We start from the raw sequence: 13,972 nt of genomic DNA on the forward strand, positions 1-13,972 counted from the left end.
TTTCAATGTTTATTTGCGAAATTTTTCCAATTTTTTTTATGAATCTGAGCCTAAACATGTTCAGCAGTTGAATACATGCTTAAAATAAGCTAAAGGTATTACTTTACCTTACCAAAATTGAAAAAGAATGCTGGTCAAAATACTTATGCCGCTCAAAAAATAGCAGTTGTAATACAAAAAACGCTGTCTGAAAGCCAAATTTCACTCATATGACTTACTTTGACCACAATGAGATTCACCATAATATACTTAATAAATAACCATTAACTTTACCTATAAAAAGCTTAACCGTAAGAAATTATTCTTGTCAGATCGAGAATTGTAAATTAGTCAAAATAATTATGCCGACGACTGTATGTATAAGCAAAATTACCGTGCTGCAAAAAGATTTGTATTTGTCTTTGTAAAATATTTTCAGTCTTTGAAAGGTATCTTATGACTGAAAAAATACAGGATTCCCCCCTAAAAAAATTAGTTTTTTGCAACACATGTTTTATAAAAAAAAAAAACTGCTTCACCGCAAAAACATCCTTCTTTCTTCTTATTTTTGTTATATTCAATAGTCTTTCCTTATAGATCCAAGAGAAATAGCTATAAAATTCTCGCATAACTTAAAATTAGTCAAAAAAACACAACAAGATTTATTTTTGTCTTAAGATGGTATATTATTGCAATTTTGTTTTTATTTTTTTTTTAAGATTATCAATACAATAATTTGCAATATGTATGCTGTTGCTCTGCTATTGTTTTTTCATTTCAATTTGGTAAAGTGTAGCATATTTTTATTTAAGTATTGCTTTTGATTAACTTTTTTTTTTTTTTAATTTTTGATTTACAACGTTATTTTTTTTTTCCTTTTTGATTGAATAGAAAAACTATGAAACTGTTTCTTTTTTTTTGTAATTGTATTTGTGTTTTTATTTTTAATGATTAGGCTTTACAATTGTTTTTATTTTAAAATATAGTTTTGCTTTTGTCAAAAAATATATAATATACTTTAATTTTTTTAATCTTTTTAATATTTGTGTTTATCAAATAAGTTTTTGTTTTTTTAACACTATATAGTACATTATACATGCAAATTGTTTTTTTTTTCTTATTTGTTTGCACTACATTTTAAATTTATTTACTTTTGGTTTATTTTAATTTATTTTTTAATATACAAAATGTAATTTAATATTATTTTATAGTTAATTTGATTTTATTTATTTCAAAAGTCATAGAAATAGTAATTATAATATATGCTATTGAAAAAAAAAGTAATACACATTTAATTAATTATTGCTTTTGCACAAAAAACACAAGGCGACAAAGGTTTTTCTTACTGCATATATTTATAAATAGATTTTTTTTATATCTTTAAGATGTGATTTTGTGTTTTGTTTTTTATTTTAATTTTTCACTTCTAGAATTGTTTTTTAAACGATCGACAAAAAGGCTTTTTTTTTAAGTTTTTGTTTTTTATATTTAAATTATTATAAATTTTAATGATTGATTCAGCTTAAAATTAATTAAAAAAAAACATATTTTTACTTCCTGATTCTAGAACTAGAAATGAAGAGTTAACATTTTTGTTTTAACTTTTTTTTTCTCTAAAAAACTTTATTTTTTTTTTTGTTTTTTCTTTATAAAAGAATTAAATTTAAAAACAAAATTATGAAACTCGTTTTCCTTTTTCTTCTCTATTTTTAGCTATATAGATTTTGCGCTAAGGAAATATTTTTTTTTGTTTTTTAAATATTATTTTGTAATTTTTTTTTATATTATAATAAATCGACTTTTTTATTTTATTTTTTTATTTATGTTTTATTTTATTTTTTAAATATCACAACGCCTTCTCTTTTGTTGGTTTAACTTTTAATGTTTTAAATCTTCTAAAAAAAATTAAATTACAATGCTTTCTTTTTTTTTTTTTTTAATATATTTTTTTTTTCTTTCGCTAGATATAAATAAAACAAAAATAATAATATTATATTTAAAAAAAAAAATAATACAAAAGAATTTTTAGGACAGTAAAAATAAATCATTTGCCTTAAGATTATAACAATAAGTTCTCCTTGGGAGAGGAGAAAATAAAAGTTACTTTCCAACCCACTTTTCTTTTCGACAATCTTCTTCTCTTTCGCACAAAATACATATTTTTCATATTTTTTCCTGTCAGCATTTTGTTGTTATTATGGTTTACAAATAATATTCATTTAACTATTATAAACTGACCAGCTTAGATGGTTCGCTGGTGGGTGTGGACAGCTCAAGGGGATGCTTATTTTGCGACGAGCACGTTGGAATTAGGGGGCCAGAAACCGGAGTGAGACCAGTGCCGCCATCCATAAGACTGTCAAAGTTAAACATAACTCCACTAGATGGCGTTGTTATCGCAACTCCGTTTATATCTGTCACAGTTTTACCCATACCATGCATCATTTGCAGGGGAACATTTAGCGAGCTGGGTCGTTGTTTTGCAGGACCGCCCGGTTTCAACATGGGCGGAGGTGAATTTGTGATGGTGGGTGTGTTCAAAGCAGTGACTGAGGGTATGGACGCTGAAATCGTTGATACATTCGGTAATGGCGGCACCATGGCTGACGAGGAGTGTGATAGCATGACTGGATTTGATGGTGATGAGGGTCCATCGAGACTGTCGAATTGGTCATTTGGTTCACTTTTGACGCACTTCAAATCAAAGTCTGGCACAACGGGCTTGAGATCGAGTGGCGAACCACGACCGGCGGTGTCGCAAGCATTAAAAGTATCCATCAGAATGTTATTGTTGGTTGGTCGAATTTTGCGACACTGTAAATTGTGTTCTTCCAATACTTTTTGCAGTTGTTCTCGGGCCTCGTGAAGGCTTTGAACTTCTTTCTTTAGACAGTTTTGTCGTTTCTCAAGGACGGCAACTTCATCTAAAAGTTCATTTGTTTGATCGACACGACGTTTTCGACAGCGTGCTGCTGCCAATTTATTGCGTTCTCGGCGAACTCGTCGTTTTTCTTCTTCTTCGGGTGACATGTTTGTTGCTTTTGTCGGACGACGACCACCTTGATTGCGGCGGGACGGAGTGTTTGTGTTGCCGGTTGAAGAGGAGGAGTTTTTGGTTCGTGCAACTTCACGTGCTATAGCTCCTGTGAAATCATTGCAAGCTTGATTTGAGGTAGATGCGGCATTACTGCAACCGCCGCCAGTACCATTACTTTGAAAGGACGGACTGTCATTATTTGTAGTGGCTACACTTGCTATAAAGAAAAAAAAAATATAAAATTAGTTCTATAAGCCTTTTTTGAATAGGTTTTTAAGAAAAACTTACATGTATCTGTTGTGGCCAGGGAATTTTCTTCATTTATCATCGGTGTATTGGGCCACGAATTTTGCGAATCTTCCGATGATGACATACTGTTGGTTTCATTTTGGAAATCGGGTAAATGAAATGGCGCCCGGGGCGGAACAAAACCAGCTTGATAGGGTGCAGTATTTGGTGGATCAGCTGTTAGTTCGATGAATGTTTGTTCGATATTGCGTAATGTTGTTGGCGTTAATGTTGATGTGGTGAGTGTGGGTACACCACTTTGAATGCCATCTAATGAGACAAGCTGTAAGTAGAAAAAACGAAAATGTAATTAGAAAATCTGTTCATAAGTTTTAAAATTTTATTAAAATTAGGAACTAGAAAATTTAGATTGGCCTTAAATTTTGTATTCAAATTTTTACGAAGGCACTTGATAGCTCAAAAATGAAGTGACGAAAAGACTTGAAACTTTTTGAAACCCTTGGAAAGTCTTGATTGAGGTTGCGTAGGGCAGTTTTTCCTCCAAAAAACTTCATAAATATTTAGATGTCTTACGACCTTAACCTTTTTTAGCCTAATATCCCTTAAAATTGTATACCATTTTTGAGTACATTTTTTTTTGTTGTTGTAAGATAAATCTCAATTTTTTGAGTGAAATCGCAGAAGATATAAAAGCTTTCACAAAAGTAGGTGGCTTAAATACATTAACCTAACATTCCTCTCTGACGTAGGTGGGAGATGGTGGTGTTTATGTAAAAGAAAAACGAATACTCATAAATGGCAATAAACAATGGATTTTCTTATTTTGCTTTTATTTTTATCACTTTCAACCCACGTGGTTGGGATGGCAAGCAAAATATTTACAATAAATTGAAATCTAACAAACAAGCAGCGGGCGTGCTTTGTGCTATGTCAGACATCGTTAATGTGGGCACAAGCAACAAAAAAAAAAACGGTTTCTCTGTGTTGTTTTATTTTGTAAAACAGGGTGTTTTTTTTCTGTTGAATTATTTATTTTATATGGTTGGTGAGTATGAAAGTTGAAGCATCACAAATTGTTTGATCGAGGTAAAAGTGAAGCCCTCACTTTAACAGAACAATAATATAAACATTTCAACTAGGATTTTATAGTTTTAATGGCAGAAGGTAAGTTCGTCGATGTAGGATTCTTTACAATAAAGCAACTTACTTGAATTTCGAGAGTTCTGGAGAAAATAATTTGTATTTCCATCAAAAAAGCACTAAAAACAATGCCACGAAGTACGAAGCGAAAATTCCTTGCCCCCAATTAAGCAATCAGGAGAAAAGCTATTCGGATCTAAGGTAATACTCAAATTTTTCTTTACTTCGAAATTAAAGGGTGTCCTTTTGGGCAGGACACTTTTACGTTTATTTTAAAGTAGATTAACTCTTTTTTTATAAACATAATTAAACATAATTAGAATTTACAATTTAAAAAAGATTTGCGGTGTGTTGCAATTTATTGCACTTTTTAGTTAAATGCACTGGGCTGTGCCAATCATCTTAAGGGTTGCAGCGTTGGTTCTGTCTTGGTCCTACTTGTTCCCTATACTCGAACTCTGTACTCGGTATCCACATTATAACAAAATCAAAATTCATATATTTTCGTTAAAAGCGAATGTGAATTAAGAGAATTGGAATGCACACTCATACAAATAATTGGAATATTTGCGTTCCTTCATTTATAATGCGATTTGATGTTTATAAATACCCAAAAGATAAAGCTCGATTTTGAAACTGAGGGCTGAACTCAAACATCCAAAAAGCGCGTGTCATTTGAATGCGAATTTATTTCGAGGCTTCAATTTTCGGAGGATTTTTGATAAGTCTTTTTTTAAATGTAGAAAACACTATATTGCAGAACCAACACAAAGAGGAGCTTGTAAACGTTTTTATTTAACGAACTTAGGATTGGTTTTTGAGGCTCGAAGCTTCTATATTTATGCAAAATTGGGTCTTTGCCACGTTACTTCTCAATGAAAAAAAAAATTAAGTATTGGACCAGTCTGGTAGTTCTCGGTGCATAAATTCCATACAAAAACGTCTTTTGGAGTTTCTCAAGAAAAAAAGTTTGCAGAAAACCTTATGACATTCCAAAATAACCTTAAAAAAACTTTATTCTGAGTGGTAGACTGAAGCTCCAAAATACAAATTAATCATGTTTAAATTGTTTGCCCTGCTTAATGCAGGAAAAGGGAAACATACAAATTTTTCAAAACAGGTGGTTTCCCCTTGGTATGTTTTTTACTATCAAAATTTAAGACTTTTTTACTTTTCTTTAACTCAATCCTTATCTACATGACAAGTACATATAAGCAAATGAGACCAACAAAATGCAAGCTTTTTGACAAGAAATTTAAGAATTGAACAACATAAACTATAAAGACGTTTTTTTTTGTATGGGTCTAAATTAAATATGACAAGGTACAGTAGCAAGAATCATTGGTTAAAAGATCTCCAGAAACACATTTAAATAGGATATGTCACTTATATTCGAGTATGATTCCAATATTTTTTAAATTCCTCTAACAAAATGTGATTCATTGATAAATTCTTATGGTTCACATCTTTACAGGGTAAAATATAAGAAAATTTTAACAAATAAAACGTTTAAACAAAATTATCAATCTTAATAAAAAACACCCTTTATCACCATATCGTTATTTCTAGCCTATTGTAAAGATACTAAAAAAAATCCCACTCCAAAGCTCTATAAAAATTGTTAATTGCACTCATGCTATGGCGGCAACAGCAATGCGGTGTGAGCTATGGCAAGACGTCTTTTTTTCCCCTCTTTATTTTGAGATAAATAAAATTGTAGTTTTTTGCGCAAAGAATAAACAGAAAAAAAAAAGTTTTTGTAAATTTTTTGTTTTGTTTATAATTAAATTCAACTCATGTTCTGTACTGATGGGTTGGGAATTGGGATACATTTATTATATTTGAATGTGATGTTGAGATATTGATGCTCCTAACTACAACTAGCTACTAGATGGTTGGCTGTCGTTTTGTTCGTGGATCGTGGTGAATTTCATCGTGAATTTGCAAAAAGCCTGGTGCTTGCTACTGCTTCTCTTCCTATAGTTTTTCACCCCTGATTCTATTTATAACGATGAACTCGTTCGTTTCTTTGAAATTCTAAAGAATTAAATTGAAAATAATTCTTCTTGGTATGTATAATGTAGTTTTTTTGTTGTTGTTGTTGTTTTTTTTTCTAATTATTTATTTGTTTTAATTGTTGGTTTTTTGCTTCTATCTCTCTCATTGTTCTAGTGCTGTGTATTTAAGTTATTAAATAATTTTTTTTTCTCACATCACTGTGTTATCGATATATGAAATCCTTTTTAGAAACATGTTTGCAAAAAAAAGAATACAACAAAAAAAAAGTGGTGACATGCAATAGTCATTTTTATTTTGTTATTTGACTATATGAAACCTCTCTCTATGGGATGGAACTCGTGTACCTTTAATACACTTCCTATTTCCTATTAAAATGTTGAGGAATAACAATTTAATGAGGTGGGTAATTATATTATTGAAGCATTGAATATAACATTTACACGTGCGCTTTGTTTTTAGTTTTTAGTTTTTTTTTTATTATTATTGTGGTTTATATGGGTTTTTTTATTTCTCTTAGTTAGAATGTTTTCTAGAGGTCAATATTATTGTTCTGCTTTTACTAAGTTTATACTTGTAGATCGTGTTTGTTTTTAAAAGAGAAAAAATAAAAGTTAAAACAAACAACAGTTGAAACATGAAGGTCGTTTTTAAATTGTTATTCGGGACATGTTTTTAACAGGGAATGTATGTTGTAAGTTAAGTACTATGGATATATTCATGGAACACGAAGGAAAAGCGTGTTGTTTTGTGAAAGCTGACCGATTAAATTTTAAATTGCAATAAACTGCTGGATGTTAGGTTTTTGTTGACGATGTTGCATTAACTAGGGTATCAGTAGGTCTTGAAATTAACTCATTTTTAAAGAGAGATTCTCACATGAAAAATACTTCTAAGATTCATGTATTTTGTAAAAACAATTGTCCTTGCGTGTAATTAAATGTAACAAGACCTGATTGATGTTAAATAAATTGCACGACTGGGGTCGCACGTACTTGCTCTTATGCTTAAAGTAACTATAATGTTAAAGCTTTTTATTCAAGAAATTTAAAATTTGATATTTTGAAGGAATTTCATAAGTAGTATAAAAAAATTAAATCTGTTTTTATAATTAATTAAACTCCATTTTAAATTATCTTAAAAAAAAAAAAAATATGCCATTTTATTTCTTGTATAAAAAGGTATTTTTAGAAAAAAAATTTCGAAAATTGTAGGAGCCGTCTTTTTTTTATGTATAAAAATGTTTTAACATTTTTCAAAAAAAAAGTTGGTATGCCATTTTGAAGAAATAATTAATTTACACATAAAAACTAAATTTCAAAATTTTTCATTGATCCGTTTTCAAAAAATTGATTTTTCAAAAAAAAAATTTGAAATATTTTTTAAAAATCCAAAAATGCGTTTTTTGAAAATTTTCTAAATTCTTAATATTATCTTTACTTACACACGTTTTTATAAAAATTTTCATTTAAATCGGGTTAATGTTGTACAAGATATTCAGAAACGAAAAAAACCGTTCTATGACAGGTACCATTAATAACGGTAAAAAAAATATTTTTTTTATTTTAAAAGTTGGCTCTTATGTGTAGTACTACACACAAAAATTTAAATCAAAATCGTTAGAGCCGTTTTTGAAAAAAATTTACTTTTCTATTTCCGTTATATGGCAAGTACCGTTAGTTTTGGTCATAAAAAAAAAATTTCAATTTCCCCTCTAGGGAATCACCAAAAACTGCTAACTACCAAGTTTGAAGAAAATCACTTCACTCGTTTAGGCTGCAGCTCCAGATAGAGACAGACACACAGACAGACAGACAGACAGACAGACAGAATTGCCGGACCCACTTTTTTGGCATTCTCCATCATCGTAATGTCATGTAAAATTGTTATCTCGAGTTCGATTTTTTTTACGAATCCTAAACTTGCCCTATAGTACCTATATCGCAAGTAAAAATACAATAAAATACGCTCGAATATATTTTGAAAAAAATTAAACATTTTAATGCAAACAATTTTTCCTCTAGAAATTCTGGAAAGTTTTTTTTGAAAGTGGTATACACTCACTTTTGGATAAAAAAAAGGAGTTAATGGTCGATTAAGAAAAGGAGTTCCATCATGTTATTAATCACAAACCCAAAGCAACATTATTATTATATATTTTTTTTTACCGAAGTCTAGTTTTTATTTATGATTATTTATGAAAATTAGTTGTTTTTAGTTTATTTTTACTTTTAACACTTAAAAATGCAATTAGTAAAATCATCTTAAAAAAAAATATGGACTTAAACTTAAGTAGTTTTTAATTTTTATTATTAATGAAAGTGGTAGGTATATGTAAGTCTATTTGAGGGAGAAAACCCGTTAACTTTCTTCTAAAATTTTATTAACTTTGGTTGCATTTTAAAATTTAACATGATAATACATAATATAAAATGCATCACCTGAATTCCCTTACATTTACCTATATTTTTAAACAATTTAAAACGCAAACGTGAAAAAAGTTCGCATCATTTTTCATTTTGGTTTTTAAAATGACACATTTTTTATGAATATTAAGAATAAAAAAGGACCAATATACCTTCCTCAGGGAAAACCCGTATATCACATTGGCTATAAACATTTCAAATTATCATAAATCCATTTAAAACCACACATAAAAAAGAAAATTTGTTCAAATTCAGAAAATTGAATTTAGAAAAAAAGATTTTGAACGATATTTCTTTCATTTTTATGTGATAGCTATGAAACAACGCTACAGAAAAATTATCTCTTTATCTTTAGATAATATTTTGGTTTAGAAAAGAAATTTTTTGGTTTTTTTTTTGATTTTTTTCTTTTAGTTTTACAAAATTTTGTTTTGGTCCAAAGGTAGAATATTTAAGATCTATCTTGCACCAATGTTTGACCTGCGCTTTTGCTCCTCACGTCTTTATTTTTTATTGAATTTCCGCGGACACATTTTTCAACTCCAAACTTTTAAGGAAAGCTACCATAAACAAACATAACAACAATATTAATGGATAAGTTCTTAAAAATACTCGGAATTAGTTTGAGAAGACTTGTCTGAATTTGCATGGAAATTTTCAATAAGGTTCGATTGGATGTCGATAGGTTCGATTGGATTTGTGCCTTTTTGATCTGATAAGAAAAAAAGTCAAATTCGAATTATATTTCAAATATTGAAAACTGTCAAAAACGTTTAAGTCAGTAATGGCAATAGTCTTTTTAACTTTTCATTTATTTAAAAAAGGGTTACATTTGTAGTGCTACCACTTGACCGCACTATAAAAGAGAAACACTAACATATATGAGTATTTCTGCGATTAAATAATAACAAAGATTCTCTATATCGTTTTTGGCGGGATATCTTGCTTAAAAGCGACGATAAGATATTTAACAAACTTTAAATCTAGCACCCACTTATTAAGCTTAAATATTCTGTAAACGTAAATGTTTTCAATTCCGTTTGTTACACCTCATAAACGGTTTTCACCTATTTTGTATAGGTAATTATTGTATTTTAGAAGTAACTAATCTCTTCCTACACCAAATAAAATCGTTACCAATACTTGATATAATACAAGTATCAACTAACCATATAAGGAATTTCAATCGACGCAATTTTAAGAAATATCATAAAATAAAACCTCCACAAGTTTTGAGAAGAGTATCAAAGATCTCTCTGCTTGCTACCGCGCCGCCTACATTCACAATCACGTTCAATTGAATTAAATTAAAACTAATTAATTGGATAGACTAAAAAAAAAAAAAAACAGATACTAGTATGGTGAATTAGTTTAAAAAACTCTTGAACTACGACTATCCACCTTTGCCATGGCGAATAACAATAACTATAATAATTTCAATTAGCAGACCAGTACTAGCGTTGCTTGGTTATTTATAATAAATATAAAATATAATTTAGCTTTAAATTATAAATTAATTTAAAGTTACAGAAAAAAATTTTCGAAATTCGAAATATTTTTTTATTGAACAGCAAGAAATAAAATATCATTTAGCAGAAAAAAAAAATCGAATTCAATTTTTATCTTACAACAAAAATTGGAATAAAGTTTTAAAATTAAGTAAATAATTTTTTACCTGATGCATAAAAAGCTCATTGGCCAAAAAGTTTGCAATTTCGCAAGCATCCATTTTTTAGTTTAAAATAGTTTTTCGTATTTTTTTCGTTAAAATTAAGTTAAAGATTGATGTGTTTTTTTTTTTTTTCGAGAAGTGAGTTAGATTATTATATTCGTTATAATTATTAATTATATTTTATTTTTTTAAATAAATATTTCAAACAAAAAAAAAACCGTTTCGTAAACTTTAATGGACTAGAGAGAGTAATATATTTCAATAAATAATATATATAAATATCATGCACACACGCGTTAAATTATTTTATTTATTTTTTCTTTTTATTTAAAAAAAATATTTTCAAAAAAAAATTTACTTTTCTTAGAAAAGAATTAAAAATAAATTGTTTATTTATTTTTTTTTTGTTTAATTTCTCACAAACTGAAATTATTTCCTAGTATTTTTATTTTTTTTTGTTTCTTTTGTGAATTTTTTTTTTTAATTTTATTTTGTAAATTAAAAATGTATTTTTAGCTTATTCTCGTTACAAAGTTTTTAGTTCGTTTAATTATTTTTTTTTTTTTATTTTATTGGTTGTTGTTATAAAAGTTTATTTCAGTGCGATGAGCGATTTATTTTTATATATTTTTTCAATAAAATATATAGATGTTGTACGTGTATTTTATACAAAAAAAAGTCTTCAAAAGATATATTCTCTTCATGTAAGAATACCGCTTTTTCTTTGGTTTTGATTTTTGTAGTTGTTGTCGTCGTCGTTTTCTGGTGGCTTTTTAAATTTGATAAATTCAAATTTAGACTCCGCGTTGTCTGCAATTATATTATGTTTTTTCCTTTCGTTATTTTTATAATAATGTAATTGCTGTACGAAATTATTCAATATCAGCATTAACTTTGATGATTCGAAATTATTTTTTAAGTTTTCGTTGCACTTTGTGTTGTTGTTGGTTTTAATTGCTGAGAACATAATAGAATTTTAAATTTTTGGTTTATAATAATTCGCTGTAAGAAAAAAAAGTATATAATATACTTTTTTTTTTGGTACGAGTATGTCGTTTGTAGCTGCAGCGTTTTTAAAAAATAATTATATAATTTATTCGCATTTGGAATAATATTTATTTGAACTAACGGTGTTATTGGTATACAGATGATTTTAGTTGAATTTTTAATTTTCGCGTTTTCAAAACCGAAATCGATTTTTTTTTTTAAGATAGTTCTTTATTTGTTTGTTTCGTTCGTTCGTAGAGTGTGTGTTGAATTTGTTTGTCTAAAATAAATTCACGCGATATTTTAAATAAATTATTTCTTTTATTTTTCAATTCAATAGAAATTGTGTGTTTCTACCCGCTGAAGTGAGAGCTTTTCAAGCTTCAGGGGCTCGGACTCGGATTCGACTAATCAAGATAGATTTTCTGCGATATTTGCAAAGAGGAAAATTTCTTTGCCGCGCTCTTTTTTTTTTCTTCTATTCTTTTTTTTTTTTTAATTTTTTTTGTTTCTTTTTTGTGGTGGCGATGATGATGGTGAGTTTGCTTGCGATCGCATCTATTAGATACTTTTCCCCCGCTCTCATTTAGTGTCATGTTTTTGTCTTTTTATATATTTTTTTTCCTTTAGCTGATGCTGATGTGTATTTATGAGATAGATGGATACAATGTTTAGATACATTTAGAATTTTAGTATCTATTTTTTTCTTTTTTATTTCAATTTGAATTTGTTTGTTCTCTCTCACACTTGATATTTTGTATTTTTTTTTTGTGGTTGTTTTTGAGTTTTTAAACCTCTTGGCATGATCGTTGCGCGTTGCTAATTTTTGTGCCAAAACAGCATTTTTAGATTTTTTGTTTTTGCAAAAGGATACATTTTTTTGTTTATTTATTTTTTTTTTAATTGCGTGGATACACATTGTTTAATTCTATGAATTTTTTTTTGTATTGTGGCTCGTGTCACATACATTAGAATAAAATTCATTTTCACTTGGCAAAAATATAACAGGTGTTTCGAATTATTCATCATTTTTAATCGCAAATCGTGTGTTAAACATAGAATAAAAAAAAAAATGCCAAAAACCATACGGAATGTTTATTTTTAACTCATAGATACGTCAACAAAATCAAAATAAAAATAAAATAAATAAAAACTGCAATTGCGGATTTTTGCGAGGATTTACAAGAAAATGATTGATGCGTTGGTATTTTAAGATTATTTTTCGAAATGGTTTTTATTTTTATTTTATATATTTTTTTGGTATTTTATGGTTATTGAAACATCTGCAGAATTAAATAAAATATCATTTTATTCAAAGCTATTTTTGTAATTTTTTTTTTTTTTTTGAAAATTTTCAAATAATAATGCAGTAAAAGGGAGAAAGAAAAAGAAAAGATTAATAATGTATATAAATATATTACACACATTGTTTATTGTGATGTGAGGTAATTTTTCGCTTTGTGTGATATACAATTTTAGTGAAGTGAAGAGGGCTTAATTGCTTTGACATGCGAGTATTATTAATGGATTACTTGTTGGATATGGTCTTTGCCAAAAAATAAACATATTTATGTAAATTACGCAATTTTAATTACATATTGTGTGATTCAGCAAATGAAATGTATGTATAAAATAAATAGGTTTTATGTTAATATGAATAATAAATCAGTTGCAATTATAAAAAGAAAATTTATTTAAAGCAACTTCTATTGAAGAAAATTTTAAATTTGGATTTTTACAATGGCATGTGTACGATAAACGTGAATAAGGAACAGGTAACATTAGCCAATATTTACTAATCACTATCAACTTTATAGTTGATTTTGATACTAAAATTATATAAATATTGAGTTTGGTCGTTTAACTAATTAAGAGCAAATTTGATTACTTAATGGATATTACAATAGCAGAAATTTGTATTCGAACTACGAAACGATATCATGTCCCGATGCCTACTTTTCTAATGGCTATGAGTTATAACAACGAAACTAAAAAAAAAAAATACTTAGTTGTGTTCCTGAGTTTAATTTTAGTAAGAATATTAATTTAAGTGAAATAAGAAATAAAATGCACGACTGAGTCGCACGAACTTGCTCTTAGAGTTAAAGTTGCTTAAATTTTTAAGACTTTTTATATAGAAATTTGAAAAAAAAAAAATAAAATTCGTTTACAAAAAAAAAAAATAAAATAAAATCTGAAATTAAATTGCCCTTAAAAAACAAGTATGCAGTTTTGATTAATATATTAACGTGCATTTTAAGAAAAAAAATTTTCAAAATCGTTAGAGCCGTTTAAAAAAAAAAAAATTTTTATAAATAATTTTTTGGAAAAAAAGTTTTAAAATAAAATTGTAATGCCATTTTGTAGAAATCAACATCTAAAAATAAAATTTCAAAAAAATTTAATGTCCCGTTTTCGAAAATTTGATTTTTCAAAAATTTATTTAAATTATATAAATGCTTCTTC

At 27.7% G+C, this 13,972-nt stretch overlaps 1 protein-coding gene across 2 annotated transcripts in view; it reads right to left on the minus strand.

Annotated features, from left to right (window-relative positions):
• Nucleotides 1–840: 840 nt before the first annotated feature.
• LOC129916986 (transcription factor kayak) overlaps nucleotides 841–13,972 on the minus strand; it is a 97,151-nt gene continuing 84,019 nt past the window's right edge. For both annotated transcript variants that reach the window (XM_055997286.1, XM_055997287.1), the window contains exons 2-3: nucleotides 3,305–3,587; nucleotides 841–3,233 (exon numbers count right to left, since the gene is read on the minus strand). In XM_055997286.1, coding sequence (XP_055853261.1) covers nucleotides 2,206–3,233; nucleotides 3,305–3,587 — 1,311 coding nt within the window. In that variant the 3' untranslated portion in view covers nucleotides 841–2,205. The remainder of the gene's footprint in view (nucleotides 3,234–3,304; nucleotides 3,588–13,972) is intronic.

Source organism: Episyrphus balteatus, chromosome 3 (genome assembly GCF_945859705.1).
Source record: "Episyrphus balteatus chromosome 3, idEpiBalt1.1, whole genome shotgun sequence".
Taxonomy (NCBI): Eukaryota; Metazoa; Arthropoda; class Insecta; order Diptera; family Syrphidae; genus Episyrphus; species Episyrphus balteatus.